General features: G+C 52.0%; 14 protein-coding genes across 14 annotated transcripts; 8 read left to right on the forward strand and 6 right to left on the reverse strand.

Moving 5' to 3' along the window:
• Window positions 1-158: 158 nt before the first annotated feature.
• On the reverse strand, window positions 159-1,503 carry CKM354_000711100 (uncharacterized protein; the record flags this gene model as incomplete). Its single annotated transcript, XM_044802451.1, has 2 exons — window positions 159-1,234; window positions 1,377-1,503. 2 exons carry the CDS (start codon window positions 1,501-1,503, stop codon window positions 159-161), a joined length of 1,203 nt encoding a protein of 400 aa, XP_044658386.1.
• Window positions 1,504-1,712: 209 nt separating this feature from the next.
• On the forward strand, window positions 1,713-3,207 carry CKM354_000711200 (uncharacterized protein; the record flags this gene model as incomplete). Its single annotated transcript, XM_044802452.1, has 2 exons — window positions 1,713-1,934; window positions 1,990-3,207. 2 exons carry the CDS (start codon window positions 1,713-1,715, stop codon window positions 3,205-3,207), a joined length of 1,440 nt encoding a protein of 479 aa, XP_044658387.1.
• A 679-nt stretch (window positions 3,208-3,886) lies between these two features.
• Window positions 3,887-4,674, forward strand: CKM354_000711300 (uncharacterized protein; the record flags this gene model as incomplete). Its single annotated transcript, XM_044802453.1, has 3 exons — window positions 3,887-3,982; window positions 4,033-4,122; window positions 4,183-4,674. The coding sequence occupies 3 exons, from the start codon at window positions 3,887-3,889 to the stop codon at window positions 4,672-4,674; spliced, it is 678 nt and encodes a 225-aa protein (XP_044658388.1).
• Window positions 4,675-5,328: 654 nt separating this feature from the next.
• On the forward strand, window positions 5,329-5,893 carry CKM354_000711400 (uncharacterized protein; the record flags this gene model as incomplete). Its single annotated transcript, XM_044802454.1, has 2 exons — window positions 5,329-5,710; window positions 5,781-5,893. The coding sequence occupies 2 exons, from the start codon at window positions 5,329-5,331 to the stop codon at window positions 5,891-5,893; spliced, it is 495 nt and encodes a 164-aa protein (XP_044658389.1).
• A 162-nt stretch (window positions 5,894-6,055) lies between these two features.
• CKM354_000711500 (uncharacterized protein) lies at window positions 6,056-7,304 on the reverse strand (the record flags this gene model as incomplete). Its single annotated transcript, XM_044802455.1, has 2 exons — window positions 6,056-6,162; window positions 6,239-7,304. 2 exons carry the CDS (start codon window positions 7,302-7,304, stop codon window positions 6,056-6,058), a joined length of 1,173 nt encoding a protein of 390 aa, XP_044658390.1.
• A 781-nt stretch (window positions 7,305-8,085) lies between these two features.
• On the reverse strand, window positions 8,086-10,639 carry CKM354_000711600 (uncharacterized protein; the record flags this gene model as incomplete). Its single annotated transcript, XM_044802456.1, has 4 exons — window positions 8,086-8,471; window positions 8,527-8,761; window positions 8,808-10,395; window positions 10,545-10,639. 4 exons carry the CDS (start codon window positions 10,637-10,639, stop codon window positions 8,086-8,088), a joined length of 2,304 nt encoding a protein of 767 aa, XP_044658391.1.
• A 1,301-nt stretch (window positions 10,640-11,940) lies between these two features.
• On the forward strand, window positions 11,941-12,639 carry CKM354_000711700 (uncharacterized protein; the record flags this gene model as incomplete). Its single annotated transcript, XM_044802457.1, has 1 exon — window positions 11,941-12,639. The coding sequence occupies one exon, from the start codon at window positions 11,941-11,943 to the stop codon at window positions 12,637-12,639; it is 699 nt and encodes a 232-aa protein (XP_044658392.1).
• Window positions 12,640-12,713: 74 nt separating this feature from the next.
• Window positions 12,714-12,932, reverse strand: CKM354_000711800 (uncharacterized protein; the record flags this gene model as incomplete). The annotated part of the gene is made up of 1 exon (XM_044802458.1): window positions 12,714-12,932. One exon carries the CDS (start codon window positions 12,930-12,932, stop codon window positions 12,714-12,716), a length of 219 nt encoding a protein of 72 aa, XP_044658393.1.
• Window positions 12,933-13,854: 922 nt separating this feature from the next.
• Window positions 13,855-14,886, forward strand: CKM354_000711900 (uncharacterized protein; the record flags this gene model as incomplete). The annotated part of the gene is made up of 1 exon (XM_044802459.1): window positions 13,855-14,886. One exon carries the CDS (start codon window positions 13,855-13,857, stop codon window positions 14,884-14,886), a length of 1,032 nt encoding a protein of 343 aa, XP_044658394.1.
• A 140-nt stretch (window positions 14,887-15,026) lies between these two features.
• CKM354_000712000 (uncharacterized protein) lies at window positions 15,027-16,427 on the reverse strand (the record flags this gene model as incomplete). Its single annotated transcript, XM_044802460.1, has 1 exon — window positions 15,027-16,427. The coding sequence occupies one exon, from the start codon at window positions 16,425-16,427 to the stop codon at window positions 15,027-15,029; it is 1,401 nt and encodes a 466-aa protein (XP_044658395.1).
• A 1,046-nt stretch (window positions 16,428-17,473) lies between these two features.
• CKM354_000712100 (uncharacterized protein) lies at window positions 17,474-21,938 on the forward strand (the record flags this gene model as incomplete). The annotated part of the gene is made up of 2 exons (XM_044802461.1): window positions 17,474-20,467; window positions 20,520-21,938. 2 exons carry the CDS (start codon window positions 17,474-17,476, stop codon window positions 21,936-21,938), a joined length of 4,413 nt encoding a protein of 1,470 aa, XP_044658396.1.
• Window positions 21,939-22,202: 264 nt separating this feature from the next.
• CKM354_000712200 (uncharacterized protein) lies at window positions 22,203-23,645 on the forward strand (the record flags this gene model as incomplete). The annotated part of the gene is made up of 1 exon (XM_044802462.1): window positions 22,203-23,645. One exon carries the CDS (start codon window positions 22,203-22,205, stop codon window positions 23,643-23,645), a length of 1,443 nt encoding a protein of 480 aa, XP_044658397.1.
• A 1,060-nt stretch (window positions 23,646-24,705) lies between these two features.
• On the forward strand, window positions 24,706-25,324 carry CKM354_000712300 (uncharacterized protein; the record flags this gene model as incomplete). Its single annotated transcript, XM_044802463.1, has 2 exons — window positions 24,706-25,010; window positions 25,069-25,324. 2 exons carry the CDS (start codon window positions 24,706-24,708, stop codon window positions 25,322-25,324), a joined length of 561 nt encoding a protein of 186 aa, XP_044658398.1.
• A 1,154-nt stretch (window positions 25,325-26,478) lies between these two features.
• Window positions 26,479-27,204, reverse strand: CKM354_000712400 (uncharacterized protein; the record flags this gene model as incomplete). Its single annotated transcript, XM_044802464.1, has 1 exon — window positions 26,479-27,204. One exon carries the CDS (start codon window positions 27,202-27,204, stop codon window positions 26,479-26,481), a length of 726 nt encoding a protein of 241 aa, XP_044658399.1.
• Between the last annotated feature and the right edge of the window lie 681 nt (window positions 27,205-27,885).

Here is a 27,885-nt window from a genome sequence, read left to right on the forward strand (position 1 = left end):
GTGCCGCGAGCTTGGGTGGAAGCCGACAGCTCACGTCTCTTCTTCAGCATCGTGGAGTGTGTACGCGCTGGACATTTTGAGGGACCGTTGCAAGATAGCGCTGCGTGTCGGACGCTTAGCTCTATGAACAAGAGACTGGTTCATACTGTCATGAGTGATCATCTCCTCTTCAGACGTGCTGACAGGCTGCTCTGAAACGCAGCCTGCAATTGATCGCCACCAATATTGCGACCAATGAATACTAGCCTTCCGGACTGATCGGCAGTACTGGCAGTATCAACAGGACCATCGATCAGATCGAAAATCTCCCGCACTCCTTGAAGCAGTTTGACTGTCCCGTTCGAGAGCTGTATTCGGCCCTTGCTGCGATGTATTTCCCACCTATTTCTCGAGACTTCCTCATCCGCATCCTTGGTCTCGGGTAATCGCGACTCCCATAGTACAGATTGCAGCCATGAATCCAGCGATTTCAGACCTTGATCGTCCAGCACGGGCAGATCTAGTGTCAACGTCCCGATCGCAGGATCCAAATGACTATGCCCCTTCGTCGCAAACTCCAAATTCTCCGCAGAAACATCATCATAAGCATGCAAATCCAACACCAAACCCTCCAACTGCGGCACCTGGCTATGATCCGTCACATGCATTTTCGCCAACGAATTAATCGATCTCACTCGATCTTTCACAGCCTGTAGCTCCTCCGCAGTGACCAGGTCAGCTTTATTCACCACCACCACATCCGCGTGAGAAATTTGCAGATGCGCAGTCGAAAGTACCGGACCTGATGCATGATCATCATGCCTCACAACCTCTTCGTCGGCAGGTTGATCCAACTCCCTCAAACAATTCTTCGCATCAACCAACGTCACGATCCCATCCAAATAAATCGAACTCCCCAACCCCTCATCCACCCAAAACAGCGGTGCAATATTCCCCGGATCCGCTAAGCCCGTAGTTTCCAGTAGAATATAATCAAACGTTCCCTTACGATCCATGAGGGATTCGATGGCGTTTACGCCGGAGTCTTTGACACTGCAGCAAATACAGCCATTGGCGAGGTCCAGCCATTCGGAGACTTGGGTGTCGTTTTCATTGATTGTGAGGGGCTTGTTGGAGGGTTTTGTTTCGAGGTCGGATGTGTTGCCGAATTCGTTGAGGATTACGGCGATTTTGTGGGAGTGCTTTGCTGTGAGGATGTAGTTTAGGAGGGTGGTTTTGCCGGCGCCTAGGTAGCCTGGCGATGTCTTGTTAGTACGATTGGGCAAGTTTCGATGTCTCGTGTAGGTTTTCGTGTCTCATGGTGGGCTTCTCATGTAATCGTAATTTTGATCTGCATTTGGTTTTGGATTTTCTCGTGGTGGTGTGGCGATGCATACCTGTGATGATGGTGATGGGTACTTTGGCAATTTTCACGTCGTCGAGCTCGGCGCTGAGGGCTTGTTCTGCTGCGGTTGTGCCATCGGCGTTGACGAGCATTGGCGGGAGTTCATCATCGTCTTCCATCTTGTCGATTTCGTGTGAGGTTGTACTTGTCAGGAAGGAATGATTCAAGGTCGTTGTAGCTGGAGAGGGAAGGTTTGGGCGGGATCGAGCCGCGATCCGTGCGAGACCAGGGTGTTGACTTTCATGTGCTTCAGCCGCCGAGTGCAACGAAACATCGCTTGGTCCATTGCATCTGCATCTTGCTGACTTCTTCAGGTGCAACAGACAAGATGGCAGCAGTGAGCTCGCCGTCGTCGTCACCGAGACTACCCTCACCACCGCCCATCGCAGAGGACCAGGTGGGGCCAACATCACCTGGTCTCTCGTTATACGAAGAGCATGGGAAGGTGCCTGGCGCGAGCATCACCGATACAGGTGCAGCGAGAAGGATACGGCCAGGCACGAAAGCGGAAGATATACACGAAGGACCGCCCTTGACCGACCTGCAGAATGTACCGTGGCTCTGCTTTACCTCACGCGACACCGCCCAGCTGACGGGACGTGCAGATTGACTCGGCCTTCCAGCTCACAGAACACCTGAAAGCTCTGTACTATCACCACACCCACCCTCCCGACTCCGAAACCACTACCTCCGTCAGCGCCGAGCTTGCCCGTGAACTGGCACGACCTCCAGCGGGGACCTCGAAGGAAATCTGGTTGTATGAGCTTGGTCGCTTCCTGATTCAGAAAACGAACGCCATCATTGTCAACCTCTTTGCAGACGATCCGCCATGCAGTGCTTCCACCTGTCCTGAGATGCGAGCCAGCGAGTGGCAGTACCTATGCGCCGTCCACGATCCTCCGAAGAGCTGTTCTGCCATCGACTACTGCTGCCACACACTTGACTGGGCTGCCAGCAGTCTCACGAGCAGCAAAATGTTTCCTTCGCGATTGGGTCTTGGCTCGGGACAAACAGGAGGCAACGACAAGGTTCTTGCGCAGCAGATGAAGGAGATCACCAACATCTTCCGGCGCGTATACCGTATCTACGCGCACGCGTGGTTTCAACATCGTGAAATGTTCTGGAGAGTGGAGAGGCAAACTGGCTTGTATATTCTGTTCAAAACAGTTTGTGACGAGTACGGCATGATTCAGCCAGAGAACTATACTATCCCGCCTGAGGCTGAAGGCCACGAGCCAGATGAGAGCGGGCAAGAGCAAAGCCGAGCACCGAGCATACTCGCCAGAGGTGACGAATCGACATCCTTGAAACCGGCCGGAAATGAAGTGATTGCTAATGGCAACACTACTAAACGGCATGGTGGCGGTCAAGGACATATTCGGAGTCCGTCAAATGTGACCATGGTAATTCAGGAAGAAGCAGAAGAAGAAGAGCCTGCGGAGGCGGAGCAGAAGCCCGGCCTGGAGCGTGCAAATACCGTTGTGCATAGTAGAGAGCCTTCAGAAGAGCTGCCTACACCATCATTGGACGGCTCAGTATCGAGCGAAGCGGCCACCGACCCAGCAGAAACAGCGCCTACGCCAGCCACAACCAATACTCCAGAGTCCTCTGCAATTCCTGAGGCCTCTGCTGATACGCCTGAGGATGACAGTGGCGATCAAACAACCATCCACATCGATTCCGAAGGCGCTACTGTGGAGACAAAGGCTGATGAGCCAGGCGTCGAGGTCAAGGTCGAGCCTCTGGATGTCGACGACAAGAGTGAACAGACTGTGGAGCAGAAGACAGAACAAAAGACAGAGCAGATCGGAGCGGCCGAGTGAACTCTTGAACACTTTAGGCCATACATGCGCTCAAGAGCCAACAGGGCATGATTCCGAGCCTGAAGGGCGCACCAGATCGACCAAGTACGCGATTCACGGATGGCACAGTACCAACTTCGATCAGTATACCTTACCGCTGGCGGCTTGCATTGTACGGCACAATCACTGGTAAGGAACTGAGACAGACAAAGAATGCCATCAGGGGACAAGACTGGTCAAGCAGTCCTATTTTCATCGTTGCACGACAGGATCCAGCAGTAAAGCCACATCCCGTACTTGACAAATCGGGTCTTCGGAGACCAATGAATGTATGGCGATGCAGTACACATACCGCGAGCGACATACCTCTCTGGCATCGACATTGTGCAGAAGGTCGCTGCCACCGAAGCCGCCTCAGAGGACTGGAAGCCACTTAATCAAGAGGTCCAGAGATCTTACTGTGTTCGCGATCGCGACCCGAAATTTGCAGCGTGCCAAGTGCTACATGAGCTATGCATTTGTGCTTCCCGCATGTGGGCAACACCCTTTCTTGGGTACTAGTTAGCTCTCGCAGCATGCAAGGACTCGCGTTGAACCTCTTAAGGCATAAAAGGAATAGAAGTTCGAGCAGAGCAGAGATTATCAACCTCATTCACATACTCCCAGCTTGTTTGCGGTATCCACACATTCCAACTACAAGATGAAGACTCAACTATTTTCTCTTGGCCTTGTGACAGGCGTTTTGGCATCTCCAGTGCAGCTCACCTCTGGTCAGTGCACAACAAAGATCGATAAGGTAAAATGATCGGCATCATCGACTACACACAGTCCTGACCTGAAACCCAGTTCGACGACCTGCCGGCTGGTTCAGTGCCTTTGGCCCAAAACGAAATTGGTTTGTACAATGGTTTGCAGTACAACAGATTTGCAGCTTCGGTTCGTCTGTGCAATCGATCAATTTTGTTTAATGCTCTGCCCGATCTAATAGCCCCACAGGGTTCCGTGGGTCTGCCAGGTGTGGCTGCCAAATCACCGAAGAACGCTGCTGGGCTCGGTCTTACCAGGAGCCTCACGACACAGATCATGGACTTCCTGACCAATGCTGGAGACAAGACGCCTATCGCACTCTTTCCCTCGGGCACTCTTTCCGCTCCAGAAGGAAAGTACTTCGACCTCTTGGAGTTTTATTTTGGTTGCAAAATCAATACTGCTCAAACACTCGTCGCCTCTGCAAACCGATGCGACTTCAGTGCCACGGGGTTCAATTATTTGGATCAGCCTGTCTCTGAAGAGACCTTTACTTATGTGCCTATTAGTGGCACCGGACCATTGGGTCTGGGTGCAATTTTGAATGCCGATATGAGCTTCAAGCAATTCGACAAGTTCAAGAAGATGAAGAATGTGACTATTACTTTGGCTGGTGCGAGCACGATGGCTCCTTCGAGTGTCATTCTGCTTGACAATGTGAAGCATTGCGATTACAACTGAGACCGAAAGCCTTTCAAGGGACTGCACAAATTCTGCACAAAGCAACAAGGCATGGGACGGGAACGGCGTTGCAGGCACTCTGCAGCACACATCAGCCTCTAAGTGGGCTTTCTCGGTGAGCACAGCAGCACATGGGGTTCCAATCTTGGCATGGTGTCGATCACTTAAAGCAATAGCAACAATTTCCAATGCCTAAGACTTCCAAGCCTCTTGACCATTTTGTGTCGCGCACTTGCCCAGGACACTACGCCGTAACACGTGACAGTGTATAGAGTTCTCTTTGGCTGTCTGAGCCCCCGGGTCTTGACCTTCCATTTACGACCTACTGACCGAACACCTCCATTTGCAGATCCATCTTGTTCCTGCAGCAAAATCTGACTGACCGAACGGCATTTGCGCAAAGCAGATACTGGATTGGCTGCAGTGAAGCACATGTTGCTGCAGGACTATTGGCATGCAGATGTAGCGACAGTCGCAGCTCGCCTTTTTCTCCGCTGTAGAGCTTGGCTATGGAACTATACCAAGACGACGACGACTATCAAACGCACAGGAAGGAGGTCAGTATAAAGTCATCGGACGCAACGCCCTTCATTACATACCTCGCCAGCAAGAGCATCTCAAACCCCACCTCAAACTCCCAGACCATTCATCACAATGAAATTCTCCCTCCTCACCACCGCCCTCCTCTTCGCAACCTCCTCTTTCTCCTCTCCCATCGCCCCCTCATCCCCTGTCCTCGAATCCGAAGATGCAGTAGCATCCCTCAACGACACAGCTTCATCAGCCTACATTGAACTTCCAGTCCACCACGACCTCGAAACCCGCCAATCAGCTACAACTTGCGGCGGCTACTCTTACAGTCAATCTCGCGTTTCTGCAGCTTACCGTCAAGGCCTGAATAACTTCAACAACGGCCAACAAGTCGGGACAAACCGCTATCCACATCGGTTCAATAACCGTGAAGGGTTCAATTTCCCTGTTGCACCGCCTTATCAGATTTTTCCGATCATGCAGAGTGGGAATGTGTATACTGGTGGTGAGTACCACAGCTTTGGCGTGTCTGGGTGATTTAGGAAGGAAGCGGCTAATTGGCGATTCGAATGTAGGTTCTCCTGGACCGGATCGTGTTGTGTTCAATGAGGCTGGACGATACGCTGGTGCGATTACGCATACGGGTGCGGGAGGGAATGCGTTTCTTGGATGTTCAGGGACGTCGTAGGAAGATACAATACACCAGTATTACAACTTCGGAGTGTTTAGACCGAAATTGAAAAATGTGAGGACTTGTTCTTCGATCTCATCTCAATTTTGCTCATGCGAGAAACTGCATATATTCTGTGTTTCATGCTTTGTAGTTAACTGTTATACATGACCTTCACACTCACTTGCTTTGCGTTCCCTTCCATTCTTGAGCAGCAAGGGCACGTACATCCTCCATAATACCTTGTGGATCTTCGAGAGCCGCATAGTGACCGCCGTCATTACGTTCTGTCGTGCAGGTTAGCCTGTACTTCATCGACGTACATGATTTGAATTGAGAGGGCTCTCATTTGAACCAGCTCACCTTTGTAGAACACCAAATTTCCTGTCCTCTCAACAGCTCGCTTTGAGCTGGGCTCAGTATCCCAGTAGAAAGAAGTATATCCAAATGGCACAGTAATGCGATTATGCTCTTCCATCGCAAAGTTCGCAAAGTTCTCATGTCGAACGTTCTCGTAGTAGCAGAGCATACTAGGCATGATGCAGTCCGTGAAATAGTACAAGCTGGCAGTCGCAAGGATACACTGTGTCCAGTATCTGCGCTTCTGCTTCTCAGGATCCGCGGCCTCGTTATACTTCTCGCCGACCCAAGTCAAAATGCCCATCGGGTTATCATTGAAGCCGAAGCCAATAGTGTGTGGTCGTGTTCGCATGCAAACAGCATAGCCCATGTGGTTTTCCAGCCAATCGTCGACTCGGTCTTTGACATCTTGCTCACGTTTCGTGTATTCGACGCCTTCGGGAAGTGGAGATGGCGCAAAATTGAAATGCACCAACTTGCATGAATCTGTGTACTTTGACCCAAGTTCTCGCCCGACCCAGTGACCCCAGTCCCCGGTTTGGATCATGTATTGAGAGTATCCGAGCTTCTTCATCAGAGCGTCGAAGATTCGAGCGTTGTCTTGCAGAGTCCATCCTGCCTTTGGTGGCCAGTCGGAGAAGCAGTAACCTGGCATCGAGGGCACGACCACATGGAATGCTTGCTCATTGGGATCTTCGGGATTTGAAAGCGGTCCCCAGCATTGGTTAAATTCGTAGAAACTGCCCGGCCAGCCGTGGACCATGATCAACGGGATAGCATCTTCGCGTTTCGAACGAGCGTGAACGAAGTGAATCTTGACATCTTCAATCTTGGCGATGTAGTGTGGTGCAGAGTTGATTTGATCTTGGATGGGATACCAGTCGAAGTCGTTTACCCAGGCATCGTAAAGATTCTTGCACCATTCATAAGTAGGACCATACTTGGTGCCAGCGTTAGGCACTATTTCTTTTGGCGGAAGTCGAGTGTCTTTCAATTTGCGCTTCAGACGGTCGACTTCCTCCTTGGGAATGTTGACCTTGAAAGGTTGAATGTCAGAGGAGTCGGCCATGTCGCTCACCCGGTTTTTAATTGCACGAGAGTGGCTTTGAAGCACCTGAGTGAAGAACTCTCTCAGAAGCGTGTCTCGTCAACGTAATGTTCTCAAACGTGGGACTGTGACAATTTGATGTGAATCGACAATAACCAGACCAATGCTTCTGGGTTGATCGTTCACAATAGGGATGATAGCAGATTATAAGAACGTAAGAAGAGTTAAAGATCTTCCATAGTGCTTTTGTGGTGCGTTGCCCCATCTACAGCATCGAGCGTGACGTCGTAGTTCCCCCGCATTAATTGCAGCTCTGTTTGGCGCGGATGGAGCAATCTAGTCTCCAAACTTTGGAGAGCCAAGCATTGATCACCATCGCTTCCATAAATGCAGGCCCAGAGACGTGAAGTCCATGCACATATAGCTCTGGGCTTGTCCGAACTTCATGATCATTGTTGATTTAAGACATGCGGCATTAGTGGCATCGCGATGGCGATGTGTCTGTTCTTGGTCGAGGGTTTGGCTTCTTGTTGGCAATAGAAGGTAGCAGCACAGGTTCTGGCCTTCTCAGAACAACCTCGCGCTGCGATTGCAGTATGACACCGACTTTCGTACATGAGTCCAGATTCTTCTAAAACTGGCGATGCTACATATGAGGCAACTTCGGCAGGATACAGAGAAGGCGAGGCACGTCGGATGTTCTGCTGGCTGAACCTGGTAAGCGCATCATCAGCGGGATAGAATTCCCGCTGCTCTCGAGCCTTTACCCGGAATCAGAATCTCGCCGATGTTGCGGACAACCCTATATGTTGTTATTTGCAAAGATGCCCCGGTGTTGTGGTTGACGGCGCCGAGCTGTTCTGATGCCATTGTTCGTCAGGCTCGGCCGCTCGCCTCGGTCAATTTGAGGCGTGCTGCTCGTATCAGAGCCTGGGCTGAAAAAATGGCGAACGGCAACAGAACTCTCGTCAATGGGGGTAGGGGTTCCCAGGACTGTACTGCGCTCCCGTGCGCCACTCTCTGGCGTTTTTGGTGGCGTTCGGATTGAAGCATCTTGTCTGGAAATAACGAGGAGGCCTTCACTGCTCGCTGGAAGCTGGGGTGAGCTTGCAACGGGAGCATTTGCACAATGAAGGGTGTTCGCTTGCACAGGGTCCCCGTTAGGAACAACTTCTACAGGACTGGTGTCTAGGGACGTTAGTCGGGCGTGAATGCGTAGCGATATTTCCAGAAATGACCATACCTGCATAGAATATATGTCTGTTGCATACTTCAAGTACTTCCCTGAGCACTAGCAAGTCTTCCGCGGCGCGATTCCGACTAGCCACCACTTCATCCGGTTCAGCGGTGATGGCAGCGAAGGACGCCTCGTCGAGCTGTAGCGCCTGCTGGATATTGAACATATCCTTCAGCGGAGTCATGACGCAATTCTCGACGGCCAAAGTCATAACATTGTCGATGAATGTGTGAACGGCGATCTGCGTATGTGTAAGCATGTGTCATAATGTCAGGGCGAACTCTTACTTCGTAGTACACAGCAGCAGCATTCAACACGTTGTGCTCTGGACGTCGAGCAAGATTGGCTGCATCCTCTATATTCTGTAGCGGACCCTCTATGCGCGCGGTCTCGTCGATGGCTCTCAGATCACAGCTTCGCAGATTCGAACGGTACAGCGGGTTCTTGGTGATTGGAAATGGCGACTGATATGGTGTTATAAGCTCTTTGACCTTGAAGCGAACCTGTTCTCGGCAAGCTTCGAAGCGAGTTGAGACCATTTCTTCGTATATAGCGTTCGCTGTGTGCGAAGGAGCACATGCATTCAACGCGGAGCAGAAGAAGTATCGAGCTGCATCTATGCAACGGAGTGCTAATGCATCCCCGAGTTGATGCCAAGGTGCTGCCATTAACTTGAAGACTTGCCCAATCGCAACCGCTGGGGGTTCGCCGTCGAGTTCCCGTGCTCTAAACTGGCCAATATATTGTAATACAGCCTTAGCCATGTTCTGGTAGCTGATACATACGGGCAAGCTCGTTCGCCCGAGGACAATCTGGTCACAGTGGACTGTTCGGTTGTGTAAGGAACACGTCCGATCTTCTCCGTCCACGATATGGTAGAGCTGACCACGATTGATCATGTTCTGATAGAAGTCATCGTAAAGGTCGCGGATTCTAGTCCTCAGCAGTTTAGCATTGTTGCCGCCATTTGTCAACGCTGATGTGAAGAATTGCTCGTCGTAGGTCCCCTTGCATGCTTGGTCTATCAAAGTTGACATCTCTCGAGCTATGTTGTCAAGGTAGGCCAGCTGTTCGTTGCGGTCGATGCGAGGTGGGCCAAGCATCGCAAGATGCTGTTCAAGGTCCTGAGTCTTGAGTTCGATTTCGCTAGCCAGAGTGGGTACAGTCTCCACGATGCTTCGGAAGAGTATATTCCGAAGTCGCGCGCGCAAAGTGGCAACGCCCTTCTTGGTCAAAGGTACAGTGGACCACCCTGACCTTGGATCTGTGAAAAAGGCAGCTTCCTCTCGGTCGCGATCATCTGCGGATCTTCTCTCGGCTCCTGGGCCAAGATTACGCAAGACATGCCAACCAAGCGCCAGAGGAAGAGTTTCGTTCTGAATCACTCGTATGCGCAGAGCGAGATTCTCGTCTTCGATGCGATCAGGCTTGGTGAGAATGCCCAGAGTCCGTACACGATCTGGATCCGCATCAGCCGCAAGCTGGAACACTTCATGGTCATTCACGTCTTCACTTGCGGGCATTACTGCTAGGATGATACTTTTCGGCTGCCTCATGTACTCATTCATGACTTTTCTCGAAGCTTGCATATCAGATTGTTCGATGCCCGGGGTTGCATTTGCGATCAAGCCTGGCATGTCGATCAGGGTAAGGTGCGGCTGTTGCGGACCAGAGAGCTCAATCCGAAGCCGATGAGATGAGAGTCTACCAGAGCCTGCGAGCTTCTCAAGATGCTCACTCGCTTCCTCCAGGACTCGAGAGAAATCCGATAGTCTTTGAACGTGGGGATCAAATTCGCGAAGTGTTTCGAGGTCAGCTATGGGAGTCCCCGCAGCAGGTATAATGGAGGCGGAGATACTCTCGCCTGGAGCGTTCCTGAGGACCAGCTCTGTCGCGAACCGAGTGGTGGTCTCTTTGCCAGTGGGAAATGGCACATGGGAATGGCTTCCAGAACCGAACTCTTGCCCGAAGATTGCTTGCCACATACGATCAGTTGTGGAAGATCAAGTTCGTGTTGCATTGACAGTGGGCGCAGTTTGTCGATAGCACTCATAAGCTCATTTTGCTCTGCTGAGGCGTGGAACGGGAGTCCACTATCGAGGTTTGCGATGGCAGACATAGTGCGATGCTTCGAATACGGCAGCCAAGCTCAGGGATGTGATGGTTGGCAAGAAGTTTGCGGTCCAGCGCAAAGATTAGGGAGACAGTGCTGTATGGAATTTGACACACAGTTCCTTCTCAAGTACTTATAACATCTGTAGCAGGACACTGGAACATCAGCAAGGCAGCAATTCTGTGATTAGAGGCCAAGATGGGCACTATTCCGTCCAGTCAGCCAGCTTCTAAGCCTATCTTTAGACCTACAGTCTAGCGCTCCGGGCTGCCGGAGGCGACCTCAGACGCGGGACATTGGGGACTTCTGTTTTCAACGTCCAGAACAGTCACTGAACCAACCATTCGCAGGCCCACGCTCGTTATTCGAAACAAAATGCCGTCTAGGGGTGGGTGCTTGCTGCTTTGAGTGATAGCTTCGAGCACTGGTCCGAGCTCGCCTGCATTGCAGCCGCGGTGAGAGATGCCAAATATAAGATCAGACACGGCAAGGGAATCTTCCGAGGAACACTCTTTCGTCCAGAACAATCCAGATCCTCCCAGCTGCGTAGCCGCCGCTGTGCCTCATGCACGAGAACGGACAAGAGGTTGCCAGATCTGTCGGCCTAGCATGCGTAGTGTCCAATGATGATCACTGTCACCAACTCATAGACTGTATCGGCAAGGCTCGCGGAGCGTGCAAGACGTGCAAGACGTGCAGTAAATGCCAAGCCATAGGCGGGCCAGATAGCTACGCGCCAACAGCTGGTTTCGTGTGTGCATGAGTGCGGCGCAGTGCCTCAGGCTACAAGCGATTTGATATCGCCAGTCTTTCCTTCCACTGGGATCTCTGCAGTCTATTCATAGTTCTCCGCAGGTGATCCAGTGATCCACCTCTATTCTTGCCGATGCTGTTGGCACCAATTTATGGTCTTGTACTGTTCCTTGGGGAGGCTATGTCTTGGCTGTTTTGAAAGAATCGAGCCGGGCAAGTCGATGTTTTGCTTACATGGTGCGCATGCGTGGTTGTCCAGGTCTCGCACAGCAAGTGTGGCCACTGTCGATGCAGACGAGATGTGGATGTGAGCAGCAGGATGGCGAAAAGGAGTCGAGATCGAAGAGGAAGTCTCCTCGGGCAATCCCGCCTCGGCGATACCGGAGATTGCTCCCGAGCCCATGTCAGCGATGACATCGACAAGATGAACAATTGCACGATGACAACAAGACTCAATCCACGAAGATACGGCCTATGCAGAAAGGGCTAGTATTCAATTTCCATTCTCCAGAAACCGTTGACCCCATCTAACCCGAGAATTTTGGCACATCAGAATGCAAGCCTTTAGACGGCCGTTCATTGCAGCAGCACCAGCTCCCATACGACATGCCATTCCGACGATAGCACGAGCGAGCATCGCACATCAACGCCTCCCAAGCCGCCACTATGCCACGGCGACGGCCACGCCGAGTGCGCTTCTCCCACCTCTCAACCTCCCGAAGTGGCTCAACGAGAATTCACATCTCCTCAAGCCACCGATAAACAATTTCTGCGTGTACAATGACCCACTGACTGTCATGGTCGTCGGTGGCCCCAACGCTCGCACAGACTACCACATCAACACCACTCCCGAATTCTTCTACCAGTACAAAGGCCGCATGCTCCTGAAAACAATTCAAAAGATTGACGGGAAAGACACATTCAAGGACATATACATCAATGAAGGGGAGATGTTCTTATTGCCCGGAAACACTCCGCACAATCCTGTTCGATTTGCAGATACTGTGGGCGTTGTCATTGAGCAGCCGCGGCCAGAAGGGAGTGTAGACAAATTGCGGTGGTACTGCCAGGGCTGTGGGAGCCAGGTCCACGAGGCGAGTTTTCATTGTACAGACCTGGGATCACAAATCAAGGATGCAGTGAATGCTTTCAAGGGCGATGAAAAAGCGAGAAAATGCAAAAAATGTGGCGAGATTTGTGATACGGCACCGAAAGAAGATGTGATGGAGAAAATGAGGACTGCTCCATCATGAGCTACATTGGCTACTGCTACCGGAGGGCCCGGTCTTGCTTCGAGCAAAATGCAAAGTGTCGAGCTCCTACCGCATCATCGTTTATGCGCAGAGCCATAAACCGCTTCATCGGCGAAGTTTTCAGTTGTGCTTCCTGAGAGCTGCTGTGCCCAAGACATGATGGCAAAGGCCATGACGATGCAGGTGTCGTGGTAGAGTGCGTCAGGAGATTGGCCTTTTTTGATGGGTACGTTGTAGATCTCGTCCCGAATCTCTCGTGGAAAGTCGTCGAGGAAGGCTTTGGTCATCGGCATTTTGGGGATGGAAGGGTCGACGTTGAACGTGAAGTGGGTTGGTGTTGGAAGTTAGTGATGATTGCAGAAGATACTGTGCTCTGTCATTGACGTGCGAAGCTGGGAATAAAATGAGTCAGGGAGCAAGCTCAATCTACCAGATACCTTTCAAGTGAACCCGCTGTTGCTGTGCCTCCATACTTCTGAGGCAGTTGCGTTGAAGATCGCTCGTAAGGCACCAACGCCTGACCACTGCCTAGGTAGTAACGAGCGAAGGCACGCGCCTGACTCGGGAGGTAGAGCTGAGTCCAGTAGCTTCCCAGGGAAGATCAAGGCGCTGAACATCACAATTAAGTTGGCACAGCGAAATCGAATAATGCCATATGGCGTCCTATTCTCATGGACGTGGCACGTGCTTGGCTCATGCCACGGCCTCGTGAGATAGGCCTCGTGAGTCGGTCAAGGGGCTCAGTTTGCTGTGTTTCTGCGTGACTCCGAGACTGCTTCGCTCGCCCTCAGATTTTCTTCGGCTCTGATGAAGCTAACAACAAAAGCCTATGGTTTAGGATCGAGGGGGTGATGCGCGGGAGTGCACAAATGCACCATGACGCATAGCATTTGACGGTGGTCCAGAACAATCCCCTTTAAATCCAAGAATTTTTGTTGTACATTGTGTGGTAACTGTCCTGTAGTAATTCATATGTGAAGCATGGAATCGTTCACTTCGATAGAATAATGCAGTGGTTCAGCTATGAAGTCCGACGGAAAATGTGCCAGCAGTCAACCAATCGGTACTTGTTGCCGAGCGGGTTCACCCTGCTGCACCTAGCTCCGCAGATCTGCATCAGAGCTTCCGACAATTCTTGAGTCTTTCACATGCATCACCGACAAGCTGACCTCACAGCAATGAGCTCGCCCAGCTCACCAACCGCTAACTTTCAACATGTTCTACGACCTTAACGTCCAATGGACGCCCTCCGATCCGAATCTCCCACGCACTCTCGCGTTTCTCCACGAACTCGGCTACAACGTTGTTGCGCTTAACCACACCATCTCTGGCAAACTACCCACAGACCTCACCAATCCGATCCCCACGCAATCTCAACTCCAACAAACTCACAAATCACTACCCGCCAAACTCACCATCCTGCGACGTCTGACTCTTGTCCTCTCCGAATCTGGTCACCCCAATGCCCGCCTCACAGCTCTCGCATCCAACTATGATTTGCTAGCACTCCGACCCGTCGATGAAAAGACCCTGAGTTTAGCATGCAGTAGCATGGACTGCGACATCATCAGTATTGACCTCACGCAACGTTTCGGAACACACTTTAAGCATAAAATGCTATCTGTCGCAATACAGTCTGGGAAGAAAATCGAGATTTGCTATTCGGGAGGGTTATTGGGTGATGCTCAAGGGAGGAGGAATATGATCAGTAATGCGACACAATTAATTCGTGCAACACGAGGAAGAGGCTTAATTGTGAGCTCTGGGGTGGAGGCTAGGACTGGGGCAGTGGGATGCAGAGGGCCTTGGGACGTAGTAAATCTGGCTGCGGTCTGGGGACTGGGTCAGGAAAGAGGATACGAGGCCGTGAGCAAAGAGGCCAGGACTGTTGTTGTGAGTGGAAAGCTGAAGAGGACGGGATACAGAGGGGCAGTGGATATTGTGTATGGTGGGGAGAAGCCGAAGGAGGTGGAGGTGGGTATCAGGGAAAAGCAGGCTCAGAAACAGAGTCAGAAGCAGAAGCAAGGTGCGAAGAAAGACGGTGCACAACAGCAGAATGAGCAGCATGGGCTGAAGAGGAAGGCGGATGGGGAAACGCCGACTGGAGACGGGATGGAAAAGCCGCTGAGCAAGAGGCAGCAGAAGAAGCTTGCCCATGCAGCGCGAGTGGCAAATGGCACTGCTGGACCTGGAGCACACAAGGTTTCTGGCAATAGCGACGATTCTGGAGCAGCAGCAGCCGATTGAAGACGTTCGGCAGCTATCAATGTCATTGCATGGGTATCTTCGCTCGTCCAAATCGCCGAAAAGCAACTGCATCCCCTGTACAGGGCTCGCGCAAAAAACGATCGGCACTGTCGCTTTGCGCCACCTCTCGAATCGGGCTATCAAGAGCTATCTTTCAGCAGTCCGCAGGCCGAGCACGTCCACCACTGGTGCTCCATGAATGTGCCGCAACGGCTGCACTGCCACCCGATACTGGCATTCGGGTTTGGCTGCTTGGTGGGAAAGCGCTCAGCTGCCGTCTTCGTCGGTAATGGCTTTACGTTAAGATCTCGTGATGATCGCACCGGCTTTCGTGTGACACCCGGGCTCGAACCGGACGATTTACGAGATTTCGACTTCTCTTTGACGAGAGTGGACTGGGGTCGCTCAACGCCGCATGCATCGCAGGCCAGGAATTGAAGAGGGTTGATGCAGGTGCATATTTCGCAGGTCCACTGCGTTAGAGCTGTAGTTTGAGCAGGAGATACTCCCGTGCTCTCTGCAAGAGCCCACTTCAGCTGGTCCTCCTCACTAGGGTGACTGCTTGTGGCAGCGGACGAAGAACTGCCAGCTTCGTTCGCACTGTAGAGTCCAGCTTCCTTACTCCACTTCAACCCACCTTCTGAGAACAACTTCTGCTCTTCTTCCTGTTCCATCAGTTCGAAGAGTGCTTGTGCGATCGCACGATTATTGGCGTCGTCCTCCTCCGCTTTCGTTTTGAATGTCATGTCGCTGCTCTCCTGAGACAGCTTGCCAGCATCTTGCCGTCCAGAAGCGCAACTAACTTCACTCATCGCATTATTTCGCTTCGTGATCTGGTCGACAATGACTGATCGTACGTCTTGACCGCGGTGTATCGGTGTGCCGCCCAATCGCTGACCAGACCCATTGCTAAGTGTACCTTGCTTTTTGCGCTTCTCAGCTGAAGCGCGTGCCAGGCGGCGCAGTTCGTGTGCCGGTAATTGAGGACGACCGGCGTACGCCCCTCCGAGACGATTGCCAGAGCCGAGGAACCCTTCTCCAGTGTAGCCCTTTCGCACCAGAACTTCATGCTCGTCACGAAGCTCATCCCACAATTTGTGAAAGTTCGAATCATGGGGCCCCCAGACGTTGTGAGAAAGTTCGTGCAACATGGTATCGACGCATTCTTCAAACGGCAGGAAGAGATCTGGGTTATTGTGGTAGCGTAGACGAACACAGATCTTGTAACCTTTGTTGATGTTGAGTCCCAGTAAGTTGGGTTCTGGAGGCAGGAACTCGGCTAAGACTGAGACTTTCCACCCTCGCTTGCGCATGATGGGTTTGACCACGGAGGCGATTTTGCGGAGTAAGAGCAGAGCGTCATCGCTGCGTGAAAGTCCTGAGAGATGTTCGTAGGTGTTGAAGAGGGCTTCGGTCTCTTTGAATTGGATGGGAGAGGAGCGCTGTACGCCGCTGGGTCCGCCTTCAGAGGGGGTTCGGTTGTTTCCTGGGAATGCAGGTCGGTGGTTGCCCGGAGGGCCCGGAGGACGCCAACCGGACATGGTCGTGGTCGTCAGAGGCTATTAGAGGCGTTGGCTGAGTAGCGGAGAGCTGTGAAAGGACAGTGTGGCCTTTGCTAGCTGCCGAATCTTGAGAGTCGAAAACGCCACTTGCCACTTTGCGGTCTGCAAGGCGCATGTCAGCTCGTGCTGGCCCCGCCCACGTGAAATCTGTGTCAGGACCTTCGAGCGGCCACCGTCAGTTGTAGACAGAAGAAAGAGAAGCACGTCAATAGCAAAGAAAAGAGGTCATGTGTTTGCTTGCAGCAATGGAGACGCGTACTACCTGGCAGCCTCGTCAACGCTCGAACATGCTGGACAGCGGCCGAAACACCTGACAAAGTTGAGCTCGTCGGCAGCCACAGCGCCAGTCAGCAACTGCAGACGGTACCACGGTATCGTTTGGTTCGTGGCTAGGCGGTGGCAGACACGCGACGTTGGCGGGCGTGTCGAATCTGGATCGAGTGATGTCCACCTAAGCACTCGTTTCGAGATACACTGCCAAGAAAAGCCCCGATGCGGCGACGCCCGGGGTGCTCGTGGAGATCGGCGCGGTCTGTCTCAAGCTAATTCGTGCCCGAGTCCATGGGCCATGGGGGGAGCAGCGCCTAGGCATATCCAACGTCAGGGTGCTATGCTGCCTCCGACAACGTCTTTCATGAGAGGAAGGAACGATACTGCCTTGGTCTGCAAAAGCTTCAAGTTCCCATTGTGCCGTCTGCCGATGACGGGGGGCGTGTCGTCAGCGGTGCTTCCGTGATGCTTCGAGCCGTCTTCCACATGGCTTCTAGTGCGGTCTGTTAAACCTTCGCTTCGTTCCTGGGATCGCCCTTCACCCACATACCCACCGCTGGCGACGCCATACCGCTGTCGCCGCTACAGTTTTTCCTGCGTTGCGGTGCGGTGGTGTGGCCCTCTGTTCTTCATCGACCTGAAGTTCCGTTCCTACGACCTACGAAGCCATTGCCTCCTCGCCTACCGCTGCAGACGCGAGCCGGCGCGTGACATCACTGCCTCCTCGATGATCCGGCACCCGCGAGGGGATCTGGATGGAAGAGAGGGATCGGACGCCTGTCGCTGAGGTTCGACGCACCAGGAAGAGGCGTGCGACCAACGAAGTCGAGTACTTGGCGGAAGAGCTGCGTCGGACCGACATGGCGCGCGTGTCGTTCGAGGACACACAGATGCGCGTGCCTGCGAGCGAAGACGGCACAAGCGATGGAATCGCAACGGCAGAGGACTACTTCTCTGCTCATGGCACCGATGATGGCTACAACGATGACACCATGTCGCAGGGCTCGCTGGGCTCTCGTCGAGGGGCGAATCGGCTCAACATTCGAATCCCTCCTGCCCAGCTGAAAGCAGACATGGCCTTTACTGCACTTCAGTACCTGCCGATGCCAGTACTGGTACTTTCGAGTCAAAAATCAGTCGTCTTGGCGAACGAAGCCATGGGAAGACTGCTGGGCATCGATCCTGAGCCAAAGTCCGACGAAGATGACGAAGATTTGACTCCATTGCAACGTCTGGCGAGTCGTGACATTAGGTCTGCAACCGACATTCTTTACGGCGTGACCATTGAGGAATTGGGCATGGATCTGCTACAGAACGGCGGCGCGGTCTTCATTTCTTGGACTCAGTTCCTTGACTCAATAGTGGATGATGCTTCAAAGGCCCAGTGCAGCACCACGCAACTGAACACCCATCACGGAAGGCGACGGGATAAAGATAGCACACCGACCGAAGGAGATAAACTCCATAAGAGATCCAATTCTGTCAACACGACTCACTCCTCTGGTCTTAGCCATTCTTCTGGTGTTCGCGCGGAAGTTCACGATGCAGCCGTTGAGGTCCTCTTTTCAACACACAGAGACTCGAGGAGTGGCCTTCCTATTCTTGGTGGCACTGTTGGCGACCACATTCAGTCACGCATGATCATCAGCATATGGGCCACCGAAGACGAACAATATTACACTTTGACCTTCACAGCATCGACATCCGTCAACTCAAGTTCTAGCTCGTCCTCAGAAGCGGCCAAGACAACAAGTCGGACTGTATCGCGTACAACACATAGCTATCCGAGCAGCGCGCATTCTAGCATGGATATCCACAACTCCGGTCCAAGCTCTAGTTCCAGTTCAACGTCTGCGCTTAAGCATGTCAAGAGTCCGCCGACGTCGAATTACGCCAGTCCATCGATATTGGAGTTTCCACCTCGAGGTCCTCCTACAAAGTCTGCAACGAATGAGCCGTCTTTGTTCGCAAAAACGAACAAATTGAAACAAGCTCTTCTTAACAGCATGAGCATGCCAGCCTACGCAATGTGGAAAGATGAAACCTTTGGCGTACCAAATAAGGCTGCTATTCGATTACTCTTTCCCTACGCAGATGACAACATTGACTACGACTCCCAGGAGCAAGCCAAGGAATTTCTGTCCCGCTTTGTACTCTACACTGGCGATTTCGCAGAGACAATACCCCTCGAAGATTATCCTATCATGCGCCTGATGAGGGAGCGCGCCGGTTTCAAAGACTATCGTGTTGGAATGTACAGCGTGAAAGATGGCAGCCGCCTGCTTTTCGATACTAGTGGGGAACCCATGTTAGACGAGAAGGGAGAGTTCCTGGGCGGCTGCGTTCTCTTCCATGACGTGACTGGATATGCTCGTACCATCTCGGTGCAGAGGGAGCGGAATGAACGCCAATTCGAGAACATTTGTAACATGATCCCTCAGCTTATTTGGCGGACGACTCCGGACGGCTCGCATGACTACTACAACGATCCATGGTACACGTACACGGGCCTGTCTGTAGAAGAGAGTCTTGGAGAAGGCTGGCTGAATGCCTTTCACCCCGATGATCTTGCCATAGCAGAGCCGATCTGGACCCATTCGCTGGCCACCGGAGACGAGTACCGCACCGAATACCGGTGCAAAAGCGCTTCTGGAGAGATGCGATGGATGCTTGGTCGGGCTGTGCCCATGAGAGACGAAAACGGCAACATTATGAAGTGGTTCGGCACCTGCACCGACATTCATGATCTCGTCTTGGCTCGAGAAGAGGCCAGGCAAACCAGGCAGCAGCTAGAACGTGTCATTGAACATGCTAACATCACGTTGTGGGCTGTCGACACTGACCTAAAACTGACTCTTTCGGAAGGCCAAGCCATGTCAGACGACCCGGCTGACGTTGATATTCACAAGAGAAGGCACGAATACCTCGGCAAGCCAATCTCGTACATTTTCGAACGGCAAGGCAGAAAGCATGAGCAACTTTCCTTTGAGAAGCCGATCAGAAGGATATTGGAGAAGCGTAAATCTGAAGAGATCGTTGAGACCGTCACGCAGCAGACTGGAAAACATTTCCGTACCAAGCTTGTGCCTCTCACGAGGCAGGACAGAGCAGGCGGCATTGCAGGCGAGACATACATCGATGGCGTGGTCGGAGTGAGTCTGGACGTGACTGAATTGAAGCGAGCAGCCGATGAAGTGGCCGAGCGTGACCGAGAAAATGCAAGATTGATGGCTCAAAGTGTGGCGGCAAAGGAGGCAAGCAAAATGAAGAGCCAATTCTTGGCCAACATGTCTCATGAGATTCGTACACCAATCGCGGGAGTCATTGGCATGTCGGAGCTACTTCTCGACGAAGACGATTCAGCATCTGGAAGGTTGACCAAGGAACAGCGAGAATGTGCCGAGAACATCCAACGCTCTGCAAACGGCCTATTGACTGTCATCAACGACATTTTGGATTTCTCGAAGGTGGAATCTGGCCGGCTTGATATTGAAGAAGTACAATTCGATCTGTCTGTTGTGATCGGAGATGTGAACAAAATGCTGAGCTTCGCAGCTGAGCGCAAAGGACTGCGATATATTGATGACATTCAGCAATTGCAGAATTGGAAATTGATCGGTGATCCGGGCAGAGTGAGACAAGTCATGACCAACCTATTGACGAACTCCATCAAGTTCACCAGCGAGGGCAGTGTCACTATGCGGGTCAAAGCGAAAAAAGAAACAGCAGACGCTGTCGAAGTACACTTCGTAAGTCCTCTACCCAACTACTGTCTAAGCTTCGGCGTTAACATCATCACAGACCGTCGAAGACACGGGTATAGGCATTGAAGAGGAAGTTCGGCAGAAACTCTTCAAGCCTTTCTCACAAGCCGACAGTTCGACCGCACGACGGTTTGGTGGTACTGGACTCGGCCTCACCATCAGCAAGAATCTGGTTGAACTCATGCGTGGTGGTATCTCTCTTGAGTCAAAACTTGGGGTGGGCACCAAAGCGACGTTCTGGATACCTTTCAATAAGGCACCATATCAAACGTCAACGGACTCTCCCTTGGTGGATCTTGGATCTATACCAGATCGGCTAGCATCGGAAATGTCCGTTTCTCGTCCTGGAAGCGACAACAATGGCCCCAGCGGCCCTTCCACCCCAACAGGACACGTGAGAGGGCAATCAACAAGTGCTATATCTGGCTTCCCCACGCATCAAGACTTCCAGTCGATGGACCTTGACCTCAGCGAGGAGGAGCGCAGGAATACTCAAGTGCTGGTCGTTGAGGATAACCCTGTCAACCAACAAATCGCGCTCAAAACGATCAAAAAACTTGGGTTTCCAGTACGAGCTGTATGGAACGGACAAGAGGCACTGGAATATCTGGCAGCTCCCTCGTCTGAACGACCTCGTCCGAGTGTGATATTGATGGATGTACAGATGCCGATCATGGACGGATATCGTGCAACTTGGACAATTCGTAACGACAAGGCTTTCGCACTCAATGCCGACGTGCAAGGCACTCCGATTGTCGCAATGACCGCTTCCGCTATCCAAGGCGACCGCGAGAAATGTCAAGCAGCTGGCATGGATGACTATCTCGCCAAGCCTGTGAAAAAGGTCAACCTCGAGAAGATGCTGATCAAATGGGCTATCGAGGGCAAGAGGAAGCGCGCAGAGCTTAACAGTAATCCAGCTCTATTGCGAGGTCGACCAGGCATGAAACACAATACCTCATTTACGGGAAGCGAGGCTTCGAGCAATCTCGTGACGCCGCAAGAACATTTGTCCTCAGAAGTGGACAGACTCGAGTTTGTGAACAACCACCGTTTCGCGGCTTCGTCTGAGACGACCTCCGAGCGCGCAGATAGGCAGATTCGTGCAGAAGAACAGGCTATGTCTCTTCGTGACCATGAACTCATCGAAGCCGGCGAAGATCCCAAAACGAAACTCGGGAAAGGCCTAGGAGATGATGCGCATCAAGGCGAGCCGCCTGGAACGGCTACCGCGCTGACAGAGGCCAACATGGAAAAATTTGAAATGAAAGACCGCATCGAGCAATTGAAGCGGGCCGACACAGATGGCGAAAACAGCAGTATGATGGCCACGATAGCGGAGACAGAAGGATCCGCGCTGCCAGCGCGTTTACAAAGGAGTATGGCGCCCAGTCCGGATATACCTATGATGGGCAGTGTACAACATCGACGGAGCTGGCAACCCGAGAAGAGGTGAATCAGGTAACAGAACACAGCGAGGGGTTTCTTGCTTTCATGGGACGATGCATGATACAGGGTGCACGGCAGCATTCGTTATTAGACTAATGTGTTCACGAATTTACGAGGGAAAGGTACCTTGCGGAGCGTAAAAGAGACTTTGCGTCGCACCGGAATGAGGTTGGTAGCATGAAGCAAGGAGTTCACCGTTGACGAGCAGCACTTTCGAACTTGATAGACAAACGCACTTCGACAGAAATTATTGATATACCAGTCATCCAAAATGATACAGATGACCCGATTGAACACTTCATCGCCGCGAACTCTTGCGGCGACATTCTTCGTTACTCTACTGCCTCTCTACTTCCTCTCCTATCAATACCGCACTCGGCATCCCTACGGCGGCAGTACCTTTGACAAGCCAACATCGCCTTCAGCCTCCACCTTCAGCTCATCGTCACAACTTTCCGCGAGCGAGTCATTCATCCAGACCTGGCTTTCCACTCACCTCATCGACCCCTATAACCCCGCCCCTCTCGCCGCATACTGCAATTCCACCTCCATAACCTGGCACCCAAACCTCGTCTTCAATTTACACGACGCCAATGGCGGAATTGGAAATGTGCGCGGCAATGTTCTCGACTTCCTCTTCACAGCCATCGAAATGGGAGCCTCCATAATTCTACCAGGTATGGCTTCAAGACAAGAAGATAATTTGTCGAATGTTTGGGGTGGAAGGCAAGAACTCTCTGCTATGTTTGATGAGGCATGGTTGGTTAACATGTTGGGTAAGACGTGCCCGGAAATGAAGATTTATAAGATTGAAGAGGGGATGGAGATGGTTCCTGCTGTGGAGGGGGTTTGGACTAGTCGGACGAGGAGGGTTGATGAGGGGTTTGGGAATACAGCAAAGGAGGGATGGGAGGCTTTGAAAGGATGGTTGAGTGGAAATGAGGATTTTAAGAGGAGGTATGGAGGTGTTGAGATGTTGAGTCGGGCTGTCGAGGGCGAGGTTGTGGTTGTGAATTTGGGGAGGACGCTTTGGGATATGGATACGAGGAGTTTGCCAAGAGGATTGAGGAGGAATTTTGGGCAGTTGGTGAAGGTTGGGGCTATGTATAAAGGATTAGCGGCGTTGGTAGTTTGGAGGCTGGTTGAGAGGTTTGGTTTGGATTTGGATCCGAGTGAGGCTGTGCCGAGAGGACAATTCTATGGAGCACATTTGAGGACTGCGGACGATGCAAAGAATGCTGGGTGGATGGATGTGGAAGGCATGAATGCCAGCGCACAGATGGAAGAGTATATTGGCCATGCGAAGGAACACAAATTGCGAGTCATCTACGTTGCTTCCGGCAATATCGAAGACGTGGAGCGACTGAAGCAGAAGGCTGCCACTGAAGTTCCGCAAATCGCCGTTGTCTCCAAAACCGATCTGCTGCCAGCACATGAAGCTTCAGCATTGAGCGAGCTCTCATGGGATCAGCAAGCGCTAGTCGACTGGGAAGTTTTGAAAAGATGCAGCGTATTTGGCGGGATCGTCAAGAGCAGTTTTGCTTACAATATCGCCATGACCAGGAATCAGTACCTCGAGGACCGCAGTATTGTGAACGAACCTTGGGCTGTGCTACATTCAGAGCACAATATGGCCTTTGATGATGGACTCAGCAGGATATTTGGACGTGATGAGTGGCATGAGCGAAGGATACCCCGAGGGATGTGGCCATAGACCTTCAATGATGTTTTCGATGTTCGGAGCAACTTGCATCAGTATTGCGATATGCTGTCAAGAAAGGATCGTTTGGATCTCGCCAGCACATGTTCAGACGCATGATCCTGATGCTCTTCTTGTAACAGGCTTCGGGGCTGAAATGCATACAGTGCAGCAACTGCATTCGGGAACAGGACGTGCTAGCAAACCTCGGATTCGATGCTTCGCTGTTCGCCCTTCGATTTGTTGCGATCCACTGGCCATGAGGCTTCCAAGTTACGCACACGATGCATCGTAATGTATCGCTCGCTTCGTTGTAGCATTATTGACTTGCTCATCATAGTGGCCTCTTCCAGGTCATTGCCACTCGCGTGATGTGGCCCTAGTGCTGTACATTCAACCCTGGCCTACCATGGCTGCAGTTTCTCGTGTAGCCGCGAGGTAACACAGTCGTGAAAGTGCTCGATTGTGTGATGTTGGCAATGAGGTGTCGATTGACAGGGTCAAGGTTGGTTGGACAACGGAAGAACCTTGGCCTTGCTTGCTCCTCCTCCAACCTCATCTTGCTTTCCCTCGGGGCCGACACTAGCTGTCCTTATTTGGCACCTGCATCACATGAACGACCCAATGCGAAACGAGAGAGCGAAACACGACAGCTCAAAATGCCCCTCTATTGCTCCTCTTTCTGCAGGCCGCCAAAAAATAGTAGCCCGCCTTGACGAAGGTGGCACAGAAGCCGAGGCATCAATTGCAACCAATCACTAGTCCCACATCACGGACTAGCTACCTTCGAGGCACACTTGACTTTCTGCCGTCACAGCATAATACCAGACGGCTATCTCCATGTGAAACGCCTAGCCTGCTCTCTTGGTTCGTCTTGGATTTGGCATTGTTATTGCGCTGCCTACGGACTTCTCCACGTTTGCAGCCTCGGCCTCGAACTAGCATTCGCAACTACACCAACATATAAGGATCCTCGTCGAGCCCTCCAGCATCAGATCCGCAACCGGTCTGTACCTTGCGAGACTACGGACCGTTAATTACGCAACCCACCAAACAACCCCACCTCAACACCAGAATGGCCGCTCCAGCAGAAGTCAATGTTCACAACATTGCCGGGTCGTTCGACCTGAACAAGAACATCTCCGACAGCACCTCTTCTATGCTGAAGATGCAAGGTGTCGGCTTTATCGTCCGCCAGGCTGCCAACTACAGCGCCATCCAGGTCAACCTCAGCCAATACAAGGGCGACGACGGATTGCTTCACCTCGACCAGGAGCAGATTTCCACTGGAAACGTCAAGCAGCTCGAGCCAAGAATCTTGGACGGCGAGTTCCGTGAGCGTGACATCCAGTACTGGGGCAAGGTCAATGGCTGGAACAAGTGAGTCGTCACATCCATCTACGATGTCTGACTTCAGTCAACTAATGTTCATGTGAAGGTACGCCAAGCTCGCCGATGTCACGCAGGACGCCTTCTTGACTGAGGGCTGGGACCAGGAGTGCATTGACGGCGATATCATCCTCAGCCACACCGAGAGCGTGGGCAATGGCTGGGTTGCTACCCAAGTCTGGGGATTCGCCACCATCGATGGTGTTCGTCGCCATGTGCGCCGCATCTACTCTTCCAAGGGTAAGGAGGAGCACCGCATCCGCCTTGCCTACGACTACAAGGGCCCAGTTCCAGCTGCGTCTTAGATATGAGTTACGTGGACATGAGACATGAGATAAGAGCAGATACACGCAATCTGCGGTCAGTAAACAAGCTTGCTAGATGAAGCTGGAACTACATAACATGACACAATAAGATCCAGACTTAGTGTCTGCGTCTCACGAGAGTCCAAAGCCACCACACCTCGCTGCCAGCACTGATGATGATGCTGACTTCTGCAATATTTGGTCGCAATACCAACGTAGCCAAGCCATGGGCGCTAAGCCCTGCTCCAATTTTCGGTGCCGAAATACGCGCACACTGCAGAGTGTCCTAAGGTTTCTTGAGGTCGCAAAAATGCAGCAAGAGGCTACTCCTTTTGTTTCAGTGTCAGAGTCATCCCCTTTTGCTATTGACGCCAGGATAATCATGTCTTGGACACGATCGTGGACACTGTTGATCCTGTTTAGCCGCCTAGTGACGTGCCGAAGCTGCGAGCCACATCGTCATCACTGATTCGCTGGCAATCCTCCGGAGACTAACGGATTGTCGCAGAACTTGGAGGTGCCGACAGAACGACCACATATAGGGCCCGGAGACGGCAGTTGGGATTTATGTAAGCATGGTTGTTATAAGTCCAACGAGAGATGTGAAGTGAATGCGACATCTGGAAGGAGCAATTGGTGCACTTGCAATGCTGACTGAGCGGCGTTCCTCGCAGCCTTTGCGCGACTGTCCACCATCATCCGAATGCTTGCACCCAGATTGAAGCATTTCTCATCCCCACGACCAGAATCACCTGCAACGTGATCGAGAACTTCCAAGTCAGTGGCATCTCGGCATCGGGGTCCACGTGGACATTTTGCGAAGTCTTCTGAGACAGCCATCTCATATCTCCAGAAGTGCTTTAGTGGAAGGCGGGTGCTGTGCTTCTGTGGGCCACTCCCAGAAATACCGATCTGATCTTCGTTTTAACACGATCTGCAGTGTCTGATCACACGTTTGCCAATGATATTCATCGGATGTTGACATCTGTTGCAGAAATGTCGTGATATATGAGCACAATGAAACGGCATACAAGTCTTGAGGTCACCCAAAGCATCAACACCAGTGCCAGAGCTGAACGAAAGCCCAGGCGACTCGCAGCGCAGGAGCACAAAGCATCCACAGCATGAGCCAGACATAGTGGTGCCATAGATTCCTACCTCTCATCCTCAAACTCCAAAGCCTGCCTCCTTGCAACCTCTCCGAGCCTCTCATCCTCCACATCCGGTATCCATTCCCTCAGCACCTGTTCCACATACTGCCTCGGCACACCCTCCTTAAGCGCATCCCTGATCCCCTTGTTCATCCTATAAACATACTCCTCTTTAATTTTCCCCTCTCTCGCATTCTCCCGATTGATGTAAACCAACATTTCCGTCTTCCCAGGCTTCTTACTCGTATCCGGCTTTCCCTCATCCACATAAGAGAAACTGTGCGCCGTATTTTCCCGCACAGTTCTTTCAGAAGAAGCAGTCCAGAACTCACATTCTATCCACTCTTTACTGTATGCACCGTGTGCTACGCCTTCGTTCACATCGAGTCGTCGTTCGTCTTCGTGTTCGAGGCTGTATACCAGACCCCAGACTTCTTTCAAATAGTCGTGTTTATCATTGGAATCGTGCTGCTTCTCTTCTTCACTAAGCTCGATAATGTTCGCATAGCCTCGATCATAGATGATCCATTTGTAGCCTTTGAGACGCGCTATACCGAGGTATTTGCTCGTGGGACATCGCTGGCGCATTTGATGGAGCCAGAGATTTGAGCCGTAGCCAAAGTAGATTGTTCGTTGATGGGCTGTGGTCATGGTATCGTTGGATGGGACGCTGGAGCGATGTGAGAGGGAGAGTTTGAGGTGTAGGGTTGAGGAAGCGGAAGTGTCCATGATTTCTGAAGAATGGGGGAGAAAGGTTGTTTGCGATCAGCTTTGAGTGAATCAATTGACTTATCTTGCAGAGACATCTAACAAGGAGCTTCCTAGCCGCCAGAAGGGAGCATGATGTTGTGAGTGCTGACGTGCTCAGGCTAAAGTGGAGGTGTCTAGCTCGCAAAGCCGAGACGAGGCAACACCACCGCCAAGACATTCCGAGTTACAACACATGTCAGATGTGAGAACGAGAGAGACAGAGGAGGTGGAATAAATTACAAGAAAGCAGCAGAAGCTGAAAGCTGCACTGTTCAGCTACATGGTGCGACAGCAGCTCTGCGCCGCAATGCAATGCTATGTCCTTGCAGTCCTCGCATCGGGAAGCAGTTGAGTCGTGATATCGTGAGTGGCCGAAAGGCGCAGTAAAAGCTCACGTCGCCCTTACGCCAGTGACCATCCTGTATAAGCCCATATGGGCAGAAAAAGAGCAACAACGGGCCCGCCGCAAGGCTCCGCCTGCCTCGCCAAATTCTCCCGCTCGCTTTGCAAACGCTTCCTTCTCATCCAGTCCCAACGCCTCGCAGTTAAACCCCGGAAAAAAAACTGTATATGATACCTCGCCACTGTATTGTCGATTCCAACGAAGGTTGATGGGTATCTTCGAAACGCAGCATGTCTCACAGAATCATCTCTTGCCGC

Source organism: Cercospora kikuchii (assembly GCF_019650295.1).
Source record: "Cercospora kikuchii DNA, contig_00004, whole genome shotgun sequence".
NCBI lineage: Eukaryota > Fungi > Ascomycota > Dothideomycetes > Mycosphaerellales > Mycosphaerellaceae > Cercospora > Cercospora kikuchii.